Source organism: Aspergillus homomorphus (genome assembly GCF_003184865.1).
Source record: "Aspergillus homomorphus CBS 101889 unplaced genomic scaffold BO97scaffold_13, whole genome shotgun sequence".
NCBI classification, from domain to species: Eukaryota; Fungi; Ascomycota; class Eurotiomycetes; order Eurotiales; family Aspergillaceae; genus Aspergillus; species Aspergillus homomorphus.
The window spans coordinates 353,863-369,309 of NW_020291899.1; the positions used below are offsets into that span (position 1 = coordinate 353,863).

The following is a 15,447-nucleotide window of genomic DNA, read 5'->3' on the forward strand; positions in this document are numbered from 1 at the left end:
CAAGATGTTATTACCTATAGTTCTGACCACGGTTATCATTTGAAATTTCGGCTTCATGCTCCCACAATCAGAGGGCTATCTGAAGAGACCAAGTATCGATGGTCGCAAATACACCACCAGAAACGAAGGACCTTTCTTAGTCTCGCCGAAGAACCTCTCTGATATTTATCGCGCGCAGGTGATCTTCGAAAAGCTATCTACAAGGGCTACGGGCATTGTCATGTGAGTTCATCGCATGCTGCAGGAGTTGACGACAATCTCGCCATACATTATCTATCTGTTCGTGACAGATCAAAATACAGCAGAGGGTCAACGACTGGGCCAGGTGACGACACTACTTCACCGGCAACTCGCGATAAATGTGATGCACTGATGCCAAGGTCGGACTGGCTGACGGGGGCTTAATAGTCTCTAGATCATCTACAGAGAGAAACGGGTGGGTGGGCCACCAACCAGTTAAACGATTTTATATATTTATAAGCACCAGACATGGGATCATAAGACAATTTGCTTGGTTGAGGTAATTTATTAGCAACAACCACTCTCAAAATATCTTGTAAAGATTTTCCCGAGTACAAATTACTACTTCAGACCTTGATACTTGTTCAAACTTCAGATAGCCAAGCAGCGTATTTTGCTAGTTTCCTATGATAAATATGCTTTATTTGGTATAGAAGTCTTGAGCTCTGCTGGATCAGCACATACGACCACAGGGTGTGGAAAACAGGGCTTCCCGTCCGCTCAGCCGTACTTAAGCCACACGCCGGGAGGTTAGTAGTTGGGTGGGTGACCACCAGCGAATCCCTTCTGTTGTATGTTTTTGGCTTTTTCCTTCCTTGATTTCCCAAGGAATGATCTTATCTTGCTCATTTCTTGCCTACTATGTATGTGGCAAAGGTGGCTCTCTGACCCATTTTAGCGTCGAGTGCATGTTCAGGGTCTGTTTTGACTCCACTGGCTTTCAGCCTGTGTTGGATTGCACGAGAATATTCGAGTCAGAGAACACATGAGCCGAGATGTGCAAGTCATCGCTTTGCATTTATCTCTAGTGCGCCTAGTTTAGCTTTGTTCATCCGACCCAAGTCATCCATCCCACTGTTCTCTCGGCAGCTCGATTCTCGAAGTCCGTGCAAGTGACCGGCTTCAACATCTTCATGTGTTTTCCAACGTGAGAATTGCGTAAGCTTGTATGTTCAAGTCTTACAGTAAGCCGAATTGGATTCCTTTTCTACAAGGGATTGTTCATGAGGTAATATGAAGAAGACGATGATATTCATGAATATGAGATGTGGCTTATTGACTGCTTAAGGTATTGTTGCTAATCTTCCTAATTCTGGCTTCTCGGGGGTAGGACAAGCTTTAACAGCAAGGGCTGCCTGCTATGGTAAATAATCGGCCAGGATGACCAAGGCGTAGGAGAATTATCTCAACCTTCTAAGTAGGCAATTCCGTTGGGTGAACCAATATAAAACACGCTGATTGACCGAAAGCTCTCAAGTTTAGACCATGCGGGGAGGCCCATAAAGTTGAGTTCTCGACCTGTGGTAATACCTTAACCCAGGGGAGTCGAGAGCCCGTCCGGGGCCTTTTTGCAGCGGGCGAAACACGAGTCCCTTCTTCAACTCCTCACGAGTGAAGTCCCTGGTGTGCACAATGTTCCCGTTGGTATGCCAAAAGCTTGTCCGGAGCGATGGCTGGGTGGTGTCCCAGATTGGCAGCAAAACAACCATTCCTTTGCCCTCCTGCTCACCATTATCTGCCTCTTGCTCATCATTCCCTGCCTCTTGCTCATCATCCTCTGCCTCTTGCTCGAGGAACCTCTGTTGTGCGTACCTCATATTCTGCGTATGTCTCCCAAACAAATCACTGAGACTGAGGTTCTCGAGCCTTGGCATCCCTTGCTCCATATGAGCAAAGATTGGGCTCCATGACCCAGTGGTCAAGTGGCACCTATGCAAAGTCAAGGAACGAAGGCTGTTGGAATGCTTTTGAAGAAAGAGAAGCATTGACTGTCCCTTGGCCGCGAACCCGGAGAACGCACATCTTTCCAACAACGGCAACTGGGTTTCACGGGCGATACTGTCGATAATCCAGTCGTAGTAGAATAAATACTTCCCTCTATGCGCAGTACGCCGGAACGTTAAGTCCAGTTCTCGAAGATTCGGTGCAAGTTTGAGGAAGAGAGACGTGATTCCTGGTGTTTCATCCTCAAGCACAGGGTGAGGGTCCTCCGATAACCTGTGGCTTTGCTCCAATGAGCCCTCACCACCACTAGGGCGAGCGCTTTCGCCTTCCGTTTCTTTCTTTTTCTTCTCCTTTTTCTCCTCCCTTTTCTCCTCCTTCTCTTTGGAAGCATCCTCGATCGCTCCAGAGATGCTAAGCTCGAGTGATTGGACGCTCTTGCCGAGAATCTCCAGTTGTGCTGGGACGAGACCCGACGCAATAGCGGTAATGTCAGTAATAGGAACGCAGCATCCGTCAGACCGGCGATAGACATTGAGGTGTTTCACCGAGACCCCACTCTGCACCATTGCTGTCAGAACCCAGGAGAGGATATGCGAGGCTCGCACCCAGAGCAATTTCCACTTTTTAGGATCAGGCTTTGTCTCCGTCCGCCCGCCACCCACCCCAGTATCAAAGCTGATAGTATGCAAATTACCAAACAATTTGAGCGCAGGTTGCAGGAAGTTGGTTATCCCGCTTGGGGACTCCGGGATTCTAGCTTCTTGCTGTTCACTCGGACAGAGCAGATCGGGGTTGGTGTCGGAAAGTTCCTTGCGAGTATAATTGGCCTTGGCCCTGGTCATGTATCGGTGCTGAACGGGTTTCTGCACCATACGCGGTCCAGGTTTGACGTTCCCCTTTGACTTAGGAGAGCGCACCGGTGTGGCGAGGAAAGTTAGTGAGTAGACTTTCTTGCTGAGGGTAGGATTACACGCCAACGCATGCAGGGAGCGAAGACGCTGTGGTGAGATAACGAGAACAGGCTGTTGGATGCATTTCAGGAATCGGGGTCCGAAACACTTCTCGGCCAGCTTTCGGTCTACTAGGCGCAGAGTCTTGAGCGACTCAATTTCCAAATACGTAAGGACTTCCTCGAAGATTTCTTGGGGCAAATCGTGCAGTCCGGCGTATCGCTCCGGGTTGAACATTTTGATGGGCCGCATGATATCTAGGTAAGTCTGGAAGTAAGTGTAAGTGTTGTCTGGAAGAGAAATACTATACTAAGTAGAGACAGGCTGAGCGGTCGGAGCTGGCAGGAATGAAATGCGGGATGTTTTTTTCTGGGGAACTTGAGATTCCCACCACCCTCTACGGTATCGCTATTCCTACCCCGCATCCATACCCGAGTAGGCCTTAGCGGTATCATTTACCCGCCTTAGCATCCAAGCAGCCCGCCTAAGCAGCCCTCGCAGGCCTAAGCAGTCAGCCCTCGCAGCCAAACCACCAAGAAAACACTAAGCATAGATAAAGATCCCGTGATCCGAATTCTGCAAGCAGATTGGCTGATCACTAGCTCTTACATATCAATTGTTTTTAAACGCATTTTTACACTGATTTTATGATATGTTATAAGAATCAATCAGCTCCTTCAACACCATCTTCGCCGTCGTCCACGCCTCGGATCTGGAAAAGCGCGAGGATAGACTGCCGGAGCTCAGGACAGTCTATTCTCCTAGCCATCTGTACCGGGTCTTTGCCACCTTAGTGTAGACCAGGTGATTGCCCTGTAGGATCTGCGCCAGCATCCAGTAATAGTCTGACGATGCCAGGCTTACCAGACCATACAGCGTAGTGCAAGATACTTCCATCTTTGGCAGAGGCTGTATTCGGTTCGAGGCCCTTCTCTAGAAGAAACCTTGTCATGAACTCTCCTTGGGGCACGCGCGGAGCCGCCGCGGCACACAGGAGGTCCGGTTCCAGCTTCGCTCCATGCGCGAGAAGCATCTCAACATGCAATGAATTTGGCTCCCAGGTGCTTTTCACAGCGAACTCGAGGGGCGTCCTACCTCTACGGTCGGCACAGTTAGGGTCAGCGCCTTGCAAGAGAAGTTCACGAGCACAGGTGGCATTCGGCATTAGCCTGTTATTGAAGGTCGGTCAGTCCGCGGGCCTTTAATGTGATGGCTCAGATGAGAGCTCACAACTTACATGAGGATAGGAATTTTGTTGCTGTAGCCCCCATTAGGGTCCATACCATGGTCAAGAAACTGGCGAACGATACTTGAGTCGATAATGAGATATCACAAGTATGTATGTACTGTACAGTACCAGGGACCATGGGGCTTTCAAACGTTGTTTGCCATCCACTTACTGTTCACTAAATGAATCAATCATAACAGATTACCAGTCATTAGATCAAATCTCACTGTATCTATCCAAACGCTGGCATGGTGTGGGACGTTAGCCGAATCGCCGACAGGCCGGTTTACCTTCCCGGGCCCACTTGGCTCAAGACTCAATTTCCTCACTATCACACGACTACTCTCCACTCTTGTCCCAGACAGTCAATCTGGCCTTGTTGAAGCTGTTCTGTGACTCGGCCCATTGCTTTATGCTCCATGAACTTCCGTCTAAAAGCAATGCGCCCATGCCAGATATCTGCCTTGATCAAATGTGTACTGCCCTTCCCTCTATGCAAGGAGGAAAATGCACGCAATAAACAAGAAAAACGTACAACAGTATAGCCAGGTTTTGCATTTGCCAAGCCCTCTGATGTGGGCGATTGGTAAGAACGTCGCTGAGCCGTTACTTCACCCCTCTAACCTTTATCTTTATTCTATCTTGAATTCAGATTGCGCGAAGTTACGATGTCCGCGATCGAGTTCAATAATGTTAGTGAGTCTTGAATCAGGCTAACCAGTTTATACGGTTTGATCTCATGGAAGCCGGTCTTAGCAAATGGTGTTTCTTCGATGCTGCTCATGTTCAGTCGATAAGGGCAAGGTAGTTCGGTTGCACTCTGGCTTATACATGTATACTTCCAGGAACACATCTACTAATTGTTTGCGAGAAAGACGAATTTCAGAAGCACATTTTGGGCAAGTGGACAAAGATTTTTTTTTTAAAAAACCAATCCTGATAAAGACTTTGATTACAAGCTATGCAATCATAAGATAGCCCCCGCAGCTACGAGATTCCAGGGGTATAACATCAACGAGGACTACCGCACGGAAGGAAAAGGCCACCAGAACAAGCCCACGACTAATACAAGAAGTCCCACGGCAGATCCGCCATCTCAACAAATGCCTCATCCGGGTCGATCTGGTCAGCCGTGATGCAGAAGCAGGGAACCATGTGCAAGGTCCATTCACGTAAAGAGTTATGATCCATGTCCAAGTCGACAGTTTGCTCAATATCGTGGGGTAAATATCGTCGAAGCAAGGACGCATGCCCCATGCCTCATCCTCCTCGCCTAAGGGGATCTCGTCGGGGAAGGATTCCCTATAGCATTGCACGAGGCATGTGGAGCGGCGCAAGCCGTGGAAAGCCGGCGCATCTGGGAAGAGCTGACGGAGGAAGTCGAATGCGCATTCCAACAGCACCTCCAGGGCTTTCCAGTCCGGCGCCACTATCTCGTGACTCCCTTCGTTTTCTTTTATGCCTGCGGAGACGACGATATCCTGTTGCGCGCCTAAGTAGTGATAGATGGAAAATCTGGCTTGGATGTCATGGTGGTGGTTGAGTAGACACTTTCAGTGGAGTTGCGAACCACGAGCGTCGTTTCAGCTGAAGATGGGTGCTCCGGACTGGAAACGAGGTTTGGAGACTTTAATCTTACGGTAAATGGGAGAGTGCATCTAATATCTTAGGTCTTATCATTTCCTTGATGACGCAGTTCACTGGTACTGAGTTTGGAAGACGTTGACGCGATGTTTGTCTGGCGCTTTTCGATCACCAGATCAAGCATGTGAGTGACCTACCTGGGTGATATTTCAGAATACTTCAATTGACCGATTGTTTCTTTCATTCATGCTTTCTTACCTCTTCCCTGTGCTGTTAGCTTTTGTCTCAGCACGCCCGCAACTTTTCAAAGAGCCGAATTTCACCCAAATATAGCAGCTTTTAATGGACAAAGTTGGTACAGCACACGAACAAACCAACATCACCACCGGCTAAAACAACAGACCTCATCACCAAGCCATAAGCACTAACCCGAAGACGGCAACCCCCCGAAGCTTAGCGAACAGACTTGGCGTAAGCCACCCCGGGCGCTTTAAAAAGCCTATCCACACTCCCCATCTCCGTTCCCCGCGCAGAATCTCCCTCTTTCCTCTCACCTCCCCCCTACCGAGCCCCCGGAAATAGAATGCCCTTCCCACCAACCCCGACAGGGGAATCCAGCAGCCACACCGGCACCTGTCACTGCGGCGCCGTGCAATTCCACTTCACCATATCCCCGCCGCTGCCCGAGTACCCCGTCAACAACTGCAACTGCTCCATCTGCTCGAAGAACGGGTACCTGCTCGTGTACCCGCTCACCAAGGACTTCGTGATCGATCAGGGCGAGGAAAAGCTGCGGGATTACCAGTTCGGCGAGCGCAAGGTCACGCACCAGTTCTGCGGTGAGTGCGGCAGTAGTTGCTTTCTCCGGCTCCCTGCTGCCGCGCAGGGAATGGGGTTTCCACCTATCTCGCCTGTTAATGTAAGTGGGTTGGTGAGGGGAGGTGTATTTTGTGTGGTAGGGAACTAAGTCCGAGGTTTAATTTTTAGGTGCGGCTGTTGCGTGATGTTGATATTGACGGTCTCAAGCTTAATAAGGTTGATGGGAGGGCGTTCCCGCCCGAGTATAAGGCTTAGTTAGGTTTCCGGCCCGGGTAGGGGGGGGGGCCTTCGGAGCTCCGAGCGAGTTCCACTGATTGCGGACTCTCGGCGGTATCTATGGAATGGTAGGGTGGTCTTCGGAGCTCCGAGCGACGAGCGAGTCCCACCGGTTGCGGAATCGGCGTCATGTGTGGAATTACTATACTAGCCTGCTTTATGGCGCCTAGAAACTCTAAACATCCGGAACTTGAATCCAATTCGTAGATATTGCAACTTTGTTTGAGTATCTTCTGCTGTGGGGGTCCAGCCTTCGTTTCTTTGTGTAGAATTGAGACTGCTGCACTTACTACGTACTCTAGTGATGAGCTGGTGTGGGGCAGATTATGGAGCACATTGATAAGTCGTGTACGGAACCATCTTATGTTCCATGGATTGCCTCCTGGATAGTGAATATTGGCTTTAGGGTGGGGAATCAACGGTCAGCCCTCTTTCGACGACATAAGGGCTGATGAGATAGCTTCATACAGATGCACAAGCAACCATCTCCAAGACAAACCTAGTCGGCATCCAATGGATTCCAAGTGATTAGACTTCTGATTCTGAGAATAGTCCACTTATAAAATCAATGCTGGGTTTTCAACATATAAGTATTTCTATTATTTGAGACAAATATCGAAGACAACCCAACCATAACCCCTGCTGCCTAACCCACGACAAATCTCCGTATCCTTTCCCTTGACGCCAAAAATTATACTAAACAACAACCCAATTCTATTATACATGAGTCTCCTCTATGAAGCCCAGTTCCCAATACCTTGTGTTCTATACCCGAGTATCCCTTGCAACAAAACATATTCCCCGAATGGGGGCGAAAGCGGTTACACCTTTGGCTTCGCAGCGACAAGATACCGATACTTGTCGCCGGTGGACGCCATTTCCGTAAATTGTGACTGCTGCTGCTGCTGCTGTTTCCGCAACTGCGCGATCTTCCACCCGCGGAGCAGGAGCAAGAACAGTGAGGCTCCGACGTACATGAAGCCCGTGAAGAGCTGCGTGTGGAGGAATTCGTGGCGGCCGGAGGTGCGGAGTTCGAGGCCGATGGCTTCGCCGACTGTTTTGATGGAAATGAGTTAGAATTGGGACTTTCGAGTTTGAGGGTGATACAAGGGAATTGGAAGAGCGGAATATAGAGGAAGCAGAGAGGGGGCAAGACATACACGTCGCAGGAACCGAGCAGATCAACCACATGATTGTCAAACCGGACTGCAAGTCATCCAGCCCGACGACTTCGGCTCCGAGAGGTCCGACCACCTGGAATTTTATGTCATGTTAGTTCGCTTCGTCCCGGGACAAAATTCAGTAAAGGGGAATCAAGGCAAGGAGACGTACCGTCCAGAAAGTTCCAAAGAAGATACCGGCAAACAAAGCAAAGCAGATCAAGGCCGCGTAGGTCCTCGCGAAAGTCCAGAGCAGCAGACAGAGCAAGCCACTGACAAACGTCGCAAACGCAGCGATATTAATACGGCCGACGGCATCGGACATAAACCCGACGGCGGGACGTCCGAACATCTGGCCGACGTTCATGACGGCCGTGACGATGGAACCCTGAGACGAGCTCAACCCGACACTCCGTCCGTACGTGGCGAGCGAGAACCAGATGACCATGAATCCCATCACGCTGAAGAAACTCCACCCGAGGTACAGCCACATCTCGTACCGGGTTAACAGGCGGAAGTTCAGGTTCAGGAGCGGGCGTCGTGATGTCGAGGGGGGATCTGCCGTGGGTTTGCGATCGCGGATCACCAGGAGACACACGCAGTTGACGACGAACTGGCAGATGGCCAGGATGCGGTAGGACCAGCCCAGGCCGAAGCGGTCGAGCAGGGCGTGTGTGGCGAGCGAGTAGATCAGGCCTCCTGTTCCGCTGCCGCCGGTTGCAATGCCCGCCGCGAGACTGCGGTTGCGGTTGAACCACTGCGGGATGAGATACGTCGTCGACAGGTATTGCAGGCCCAGGCCCCAGCCGAAACAGACGCCTTGGCTCAGGTACAGCTGCCAGATATGCCGGCTCCACGAGGCGCCCAGGAAGGCGGCGGTTTCCAGCAGGACGCCCAGAGCCATGGTGGCTTTGAGGCCGACGCGGCGGTGAAGGAGCGTCACCACGGGGGATATGAACAGGGCCATTGAGGCGGAGAGACCGCCGATGAAGGCATAATCGAGGGTGCGGCTATCCGGGAATGTGGAGTGTGAGGTGAAGTAGGCGAGGAAGACACCGTAACTCTGCGCATGATGGTTAGTCTAATTTGCATACACTGTGAATTTGTTTGGTGAGGCCAACAGAGAGGATTCCCCAATGGTGAGCATTATTCCAGAACACCGCGAGGACAATCACCCAAGCGTACTTGCTATCTACCTCGGAGGAAGCCATGATGCAAGCAATTTACGAGGCCAAGCACATTGAATGGGCCAATTCGCGGCTTTATCAATGCACCACCGCCACGGGATGACAAAGATTCCATTTTTTCTGTGATGTAGCATTGTTGCAAGACAGCTCAAGTGGGTCTGCATTTCCGGTGGCAGTGGGATGGATAGGTGGGATGAGTGGGATGGCGCCGTCCGTTCGCGCCCCATGACAAAACGTCTTTCTAGAAGCTGTGCAGAACAATCTAAACGCCAAGCACGGAGGCAAATGAGTGAGGCAATTTTTTATCCTGGTGAGACAATTAATCATTGGCGGGCGAATGATTGATCATGATGAGTAAATTGGGGATTGCGAGTCGATTCCGGTGGGAGGAAAGAGAAAAATTCGCATCGAGAAAAAGGTATATAAGTATAGCAAAAGCACGCGGTACTCAACAATCCTTCATCAATCTCACAGCATCTCAGCTTCTGACACCTTGCTTCCTCCAAAAGCAAAAAAAAGCCAAAAACTCTCTCCTCTCCTTACATTTTACCTTATTTCCAATAAACCTTCTTTGCCACCCACCCAAACTCAAAAATGGCTCCCTTCCAAGGCACCGTCTCGGTTACGCACATCACCACCGCAACCTCCATCATCAACATCGACGGCGTCCGCTTCCTGACGGACCCCGTCTTCTGCCCCGCAGGCTCTGAGTATGTGTACGACGGCTGGGCCAAAGCCGACTGGAAGCAGTGGGGATGGGATACCCGCCCCCCGACCTCGATTCTGCGCAGCACAGGAGGCCCTGCGCTGGAGCTGAAGGACATCCCGATCATCGACGCGGTGCTGCTGAGCCACGAGGACCACGACGACAACCTGGACCCCCTGGGCCGCCAGCTGCTGGACGGCCGCCGCGTCTACACCACGGAGGACGGAGCCAAGAACCTGGCGCCGCGCCCCGGCGTCGTCGGCCTGGCACCCTGGAAGACGGTCGAGCACAACATCGCGGGCAAGCGCTTCCGCATCACCGGCACCCCCTGCAAGCACTTCCCCGGCGGCGAGGTGACGGGATTCATCATTGAGTGCGACTCGTTCGGCGTCAGCGACGAGGGCCTGCCTAACGCGGTGTACTTCTCCGGTGACACCGTCTGGATTGACGAGCTGGCTGAGATCCGCAAGAAGTGGCACGTCGCTGTCGCCGTGCTGAACCTCGGCAATGCCCTCTTCCCTACCCCCAAGGGTATGCTGCAGATCACCTTCGACGGCCACCAGGCTGCTCACCTCATGCGCGTGTTCGGCGCCGATGTCATGGTGCCTATCCATTTCGAGTCGTGGGAGCACTTCACGCAGCACCAGGCGGACCTGAAGAAGATCTTCGAGGAGGAGAAGATCGAGGAGAAGGTGTCTTGGTTGACGCCCGGTGTGGAGAAGACGGTTATCTAAAGGGGTTGCATGGATTGACGGGTTTTCAAAAGTTTCCTTTGTACATTTACTCTAGAATATATAATCTAGAAAATAGACCGTTTGATTTTTTATACATATTTTTTGCTTATCATTATGCGTTACAAACCTCATATTCTCTTCCCAGTCAAGCCAAAAGAGCTGTTCTCTAATCAAAGCACATGCTAATACCAGACAATAACCCAAAAAAGAGAAAAAAAAAATAAAGTTAAAAAAAAAAGGAAGAAGCAATAGTAATATACAAGGGTATCCCAAACACTCACAACCACCAATTCTCAACCTTACCATCCAACAACCGCCCACACGTGGAAATCCAATTCCCCTCTTCCCGACTATCCAACTGTACCCCAACACCACCACGACTACACGCCTCCATCTGCAACAACCGCGCCAGCTCAGGATTCGACTGCGCCTCCCAAAGCCGCCGACTATCCGGCACAGGGAACTGCAAATCCGACAGCGTCAGCACGGTGGCCCCGCCCTCACTCTCGCCCACCTCAACCCCCAAATCCTCCCCACACAGCCGCGAGACCTTGTACAGAGCCAACCCAAGCCGCTTAAGCTCCTCCACGCCCACCCAGATACAAGTAACAGAGTTGATCGTCCGGTGATACCGCTGCAGCATGCGTGGGTAATAGAAGATGCGATTCCGGCGACAGGTGTCCACGAGGACGGAGAGGATGTGGCGGTCGGATGGGGAGAGGGCGAGGCTGAGATCGAGGGCGCGAGGCCGGCTGCTGGTCTGTACTAGGGAGAAGATGAGGTATAGGAGGATGGCTTGGTAGGTTGCTACGGGGCAGTGCGAGATGAGTTCCTGCTGTTGCTGTTGCTGTTGCTGCAGAGGTTCTACGGGGTGGCTGTTGGTGTCGCACGCGTCTGTGTTGAAGGGGAGGGTACGTGCCCATTTATCCTAGATGTTGACGGGTATGAGTCTTGTAACTGATTTGGATGGGAGCCCGGGGAAAGAAGGAGGTGAGTAGGCTTACCTGCTGGGCTAGGATCGAGGATCCCATCTTGCGGTGGAGATTGATGGCCGCTTCGCGGGCCGAGGGCTTGTCGCTGACCCAGAGACCGATCATGGAGACCACCTGTAACAGCAGGAGGGGCTCATCGGGGGCACTGAAGGTCGCGCGGTGCAGGAGGGGCCAGTGGGGGTGGAAGTGGGTGAAGTAGAGGTGGATGTAGGGGGTGAATCGGGCGGTTGGATCGGGCTCGACGGTGGGGAACGGGGGCGAGCAGGGCGGCGTCTGGTCTTGTGGCTGAAGTTGTTCGTGCTGCTCATGCTGCTCATGCTGCTCATGCGGCTCATACTGCTCATGCTGTTCATGCTGTTCATGCTGCTGGGATTGTTGCTGCTGTCTCTGGGGTTCGTCGTAGATGCAAAGATGCGGCTGGGCGCGACATCGATCGCATGGACTGCCGCCGCCGCAGCGGGTTTTGGCCAGACGACAGCGGCGACAGGCTTGCGATGTTCGGGTTGAACTCGTCCCTGTCGTGGTGGGCGCTTGGGGGTTGGCGTGGTCGAGGCGGATATGGCGACGGAGGGAGTCACTGGGGGATGCTCAGGTTATTCTCGCTGAACGGTCACAGTAGAGACCGAGATGGAACGAGAGAGAGAGAGAGGCAGACACACCTTCTAGAGAAAGTCCGGGCGCAAAGCGGACAGGCGCGGGCTAATGCGCCCGTATGCTGGCTTTCATGCCGGTTGCGGTGCTCTTTGCGCTGGAAGCTGGACGGGCAGTCGGCAAACCGACACCTGAAGCGATGCTGGGAAGTTCGTGATGGAGACATCTCTGCCAAGTGCTTGATAGACTGAATCGAGAGGGGAGGCTACAGTCAAAGCAGTAGAGACAGTAGATCATCTTGGGGGAAGATTAAGATGCATTCATTCATCATCCGCAATGAGATCATCCCACCGGCTCCACCAAATCCACAAATCTTATCCCACCGGAACCAAACAAAATGCTAGATGAATAATCGACAGACATTTCCACTCTTATCCCTGCATTGTATCCCTCTCCTCTCCTACTCCAATAAACGACTTCCTTGAAGCCTAGCCTACAGTACACGCCACCCCTCCGGGGGCCTCCGGGCGCGCCCCGAAGCCGGTGGGATGAAATCGGCCCGACTTTCCATTCGGAACTGAAAGCTTTAATTTACTCAGAAACTTAGTTCACATAAGTTAAAATTCTCTGCTGACACATCTACTCTTTCATTTGCCTCCTCATGGTACCGCTGCAACATTTCCCCCACTCAACATCCCCCTTCCCCCCAAACCACTCATCGCTCAAATCCACTGGTCCAAAGAATACCCGTTCCTGTATGCCAATGCCGTCTGCGGTCCCTCGGCATCAATCACATACGCATACTCACACCGATCATACGATACCTTGTACTGAGTGTGATAGAATTCATCATACTTGGCATCCATGGCCTCCAGCAGGTTCTGGACCGACCCATCCGGATGCAGGACCTCCCACGGCTTGATGCACGTGCGACCCTTGCAGGATTTCAGGACCAGCAACAAAGCGTCCAGCCGATCGATCACCGTCGGGATCTCGTAGCCCAGGATCGTAGTGTTGGTGGTCGCGACATGGGGGTGGAGGTTGTTGACTTGGTAGGGATCGGTCTAGGTCCGGGTTTAGTAAATGGATGAAAAAAGGCAAGAAAAACAAGGGAAGAAAGAGAGAGAGGTAAGAGAAACGTACACTAAGATCGTAGAGCTCATGCTCGTTGTTGCACCAGACAGAGTAGAAGAGGTTGTACTCTTGGCTGAGAATGCGGACGGCCTTGTAGGTGTTGTTGGGGACGGTGGGTGTGCCTGCCGTTTGTGTATTTGTTAGTGAATGCTGGGTCTCCGGAAGAAAGCCGGTGGGGGGGGGGGGGGAAATAATTACCCAGGTTCGAAAGACCACCCTCCAGCATCGCCTGACCCCAGTACTCAACCGCCACGTGCTCGTGCAGGGTTCCCTCGACATCAGCAATCGGCATCGGGGTTCCGTCGAAATCCTCGCGAAGTGGGAGACTCGCCAAGGAGAACAAGGTCGGAGCAAGGTCGATGTGGGTGGTCACGATATCCTGCTTGTGGCCCTCCGGAATTCCGGGGCCACGGATGAAGAACGGCACGCGGATGTCCTCGTCAAAGGCGCAGGTCTTACCCGGAGGCAACCGGTGCTGACCGATGTGGAATCCATTGTCGGACGTGTAGATGATATACGTGTTGTCGATCTCGGCGCTGGCCTCCAGGCGGGTGATAAGAGAATCGACAAGTTCATCGACGCCCTGCAGGGCTCGAAGTCGCTGTCGGTAGTAGTGGTCATTGTAGTCGACCACGGATTGGTTACGGTAAGGAAGGTCATGAATCCAGCTGACACCAGTGGGCTGCGGGAATTAGGGGCGTTACTTCTTCATCAGGGACATGGGGATTACTCACTTCCTTGGGGTTGAAGTTGGCCGTGCGCGGGACCTTGGCTTCGGGAAAGAGATGCTTGTGGCGCTCCTCGGGAATGGGCTCATCCATCCACAGCGGACCCGCTCCGGCCCCGTAAGTTCCGTTCATGTTGGAGTGAGGAGCGATCGGAGTCACGGTGAGGAAGAACGGACGCTCGCCGGCAAGAGCATCTTCCAGGAAGCCCATGGCTTTCTCGGTCAGGACCTCGGTGGTGTGACGGCCAAGGTAGCTGACAGGCAAGTCGTGGTTACGCTGATAAGTGGCGTTCATGTAGTCATAGGTGTACGGATCCAACAGGAAGTCCGAGCCGTTGAATCCCGCGGCATGCGGCTTATCATAATTCTCCAGAGATTGCGCGTTCATCAGCTTGCCGGTGTAGTAGGTATCGTACCCAGCCTGCTGCATCCAGACGGGAAGATAGTTGTCGTTGAATCCCTGGCTGATGAACTTGGGATATCCACCTATGTCCGGTCAGTATTCCACCATTAAGTTTCCAGAGACCAACTTACCCCATGGGGGGTGCACGTCCGTCACATTGGTGTTGTGGGCTTGCCGTCCAGTCAGAAGGCTGACCCGCGAAGGACAACACAGGGCCGTGGTAACGAAGTGGTTGTCGAAGGACATTCCCTTCTCCTGCATATGCTTCGTTACCAAAGGCATATACGAAAGAGAGTCCATCTTCAAGTCCATATCATCCGCCATGATGAACAAGAAGTTTGGCGGTTTAGAGACCGACTGAGCTGAGGCCAGGCTTGCCTCAAGGGCAGCCATGAGACCCCAAGTCATACCCAAACGTTTGTTGGACACCCTCATCTTGCGTAGCTGGAAAGAGAATTGAGTGTGATGAAGATGATCTCAACATCCCTGTCAGGCAGTATTTATCTCCATTCGAGTCGTCGTTTGAGCATCAGGCCACAACTTCATCCGTTTCCTAGCGTATGCTTGGAAGCACACAACCTCGCCGAATCCTGCGATCCTTCCCGACCTTCACAGGGCCATCACCTCCAATGGCTGTCAATAGGAATTGAGATAAGCTGAGAATCAGCATAATTGAGTGTTCACCGTGATATCAAAATCATTCTTCAGACCATGAAAGTGGGTCACCGAAAGGAATACGAGGGACGCTAGATAAGGGCAAGTGGAGCCGGTTTCGAGGTTGCAGAAAAGGATCTTCTGATTCCTGAACTTTGCGCTCCTACGACCCACCTCTCTAGGCTGAAGACTCGAAGTAAGCAAATTTGTCATACCGGTGGGATTCACGGAGCAACCTCGAGACTCAAATCCCGTCCATTATGAGGCATTTTGGGTGGCAAATTGAGCTTCGCTCTTGGATGACCACTAGCGTGGGATAAGCAGCACACGAGGGCCA

At 52.1% G+C, this 15,447-nt stretch overlaps 7 protein-coding genes across 7 annotated transcripts; 2 read left to right on the forward strand and 5 right to left on the reverse strand.

The window, feature by feature from the left end:
* Positions 1–1,455: 1,455 nt before the first annotated feature.
* Positions 1,456–3,152, reverse strand: BO97DRAFT_366979 (uncharacterized protein; the record flags this gene model as incomplete). Its single annotated transcript, XM_025692639.1, has 1 exon — positions 1,456–3,152. The coding sequence occupies one exon, from the start codon at positions 3,150–3,152 to the stop codon at positions 1,500–1,502; it is 1,653 nt and encodes a 550-aa protein (XP_025552597.1). The 3' UTR covers positions 1,456–1,499.
* Positions 3,153–3,579: 427 nt separating this feature from the next.
* BO97DRAFT_423647 (uncharacterized protein) lies at positions 3,580–4,196 on the reverse strand (the record flags this gene model as incomplete). The annotated part of the gene is made up of 3 exons (XM_025696903.1): positions 3,580–3,695; positions 3,780–4,084; positions 4,153–4,196. The coding sequence occupies 3 exons, from the start codon at positions 4,194–4,196 to the stop codon at positions 3,580–3,582; spliced, it is 465 nt and encodes a 154-aa protein (XP_025552598.1).
* A 2,069-nt stretch (positions 4,197–6,265) lies between these two features.
* On the forward strand, positions 6,266–7,039 carry BO97DRAFT_404907 (GFA family protein). Its single transcript, XM_025695065.1, has 2 exons — positions 6,266–6,646; positions 6,715–7,039. The coding sequence occupies exons 1-2, from the start codon at positions 6,311–6,313 to the stop codon at positions 6,799–6,801; spliced, it is 423 nt and encodes a 140-aa protein (XP_025552599.1). The 5' UTR covers positions 6,266–6,310; the 3' UTR covers positions 6,802–7,039.
* A 408-nt stretch (positions 7,040–7,447) lies between these two features.
* Positions 7,448–9,375, reverse strand: BO97DRAFT_38886 (putative MFS transporter). The gene is made up of 4 exons (XM_025693676.1): positions 9,104–9,375; positions 8,155–9,045; positions 7,983–8,076; positions 7,448–7,876 (listed from the first exon to the last, which is right to left on the reverse strand). Exons 1-4 carry the CDS (start codon positions 9,191–9,193, stop codon positions 7,644–7,646), a joined length of 1,308 nt encoding a protein of 435 aa, XP_025552600.1. The 5' UTR covers positions 9,194–9,375; the 3' UTR covers positions 7,448–7,643.
* A 286-nt stretch (positions 9,376–9,661) lies between these two features.
* On the forward strand, positions 9,662–10,631 carry BO97DRAFT_442454 (MBL fold metallo-hydrolase). Its single transcript, XM_025698261.1, has one exon. It carries the CDS (start codon positions 9,764–9,766, stop codon positions 10,607–10,609), a length of 846 nt encoding a protein of 281 aa, XP_025552601.1. The 5' UTR covers positions 9,662–9,763; the 3' UTR covers positions 10,610–10,631.
* Positions 10,632–10,886: 255 nt separating this feature from the next.
* Positions 10,887–12,418, reverse strand: BO97DRAFT_469766 (Zn(II)2Cys6 transcription factor; the record flags this gene model as incomplete). Its single annotated transcript, XM_025699869.1, has 3 exons — positions 10,887–11,537; positions 11,614–12,178; positions 12,261–12,418. 3 exons carry the CDS (start codon positions 12,416–12,418, stop codon positions 10,887–10,889), a joined length of 1,374 nt encoding a protein of 457 aa, XP_025552602.1.
* Positions 12,419–12,914: 496 nt separating this feature from the next.
* BO97DRAFT_342972 (sulfatase family protein) lies at positions 12,915–14,891 on the reverse strand (the record flags this gene model as incomplete). Its single annotated transcript, XM_025691688.1, has 5 exons — positions 12,915–13,256; positions 13,336–13,448; positions 13,525–14,008; positions 14,061–14,539; positions 14,588–14,891. The coding sequence occupies 5 exons, from the start codon at positions 14,889–14,891 to the stop codon at positions 12,915–12,917; spliced, it is 1,722 nt and encodes a 573-aa protein (XP_025552603.1).
* Positions 14,892–15,447: the final 556 nt, after the last annotated feature.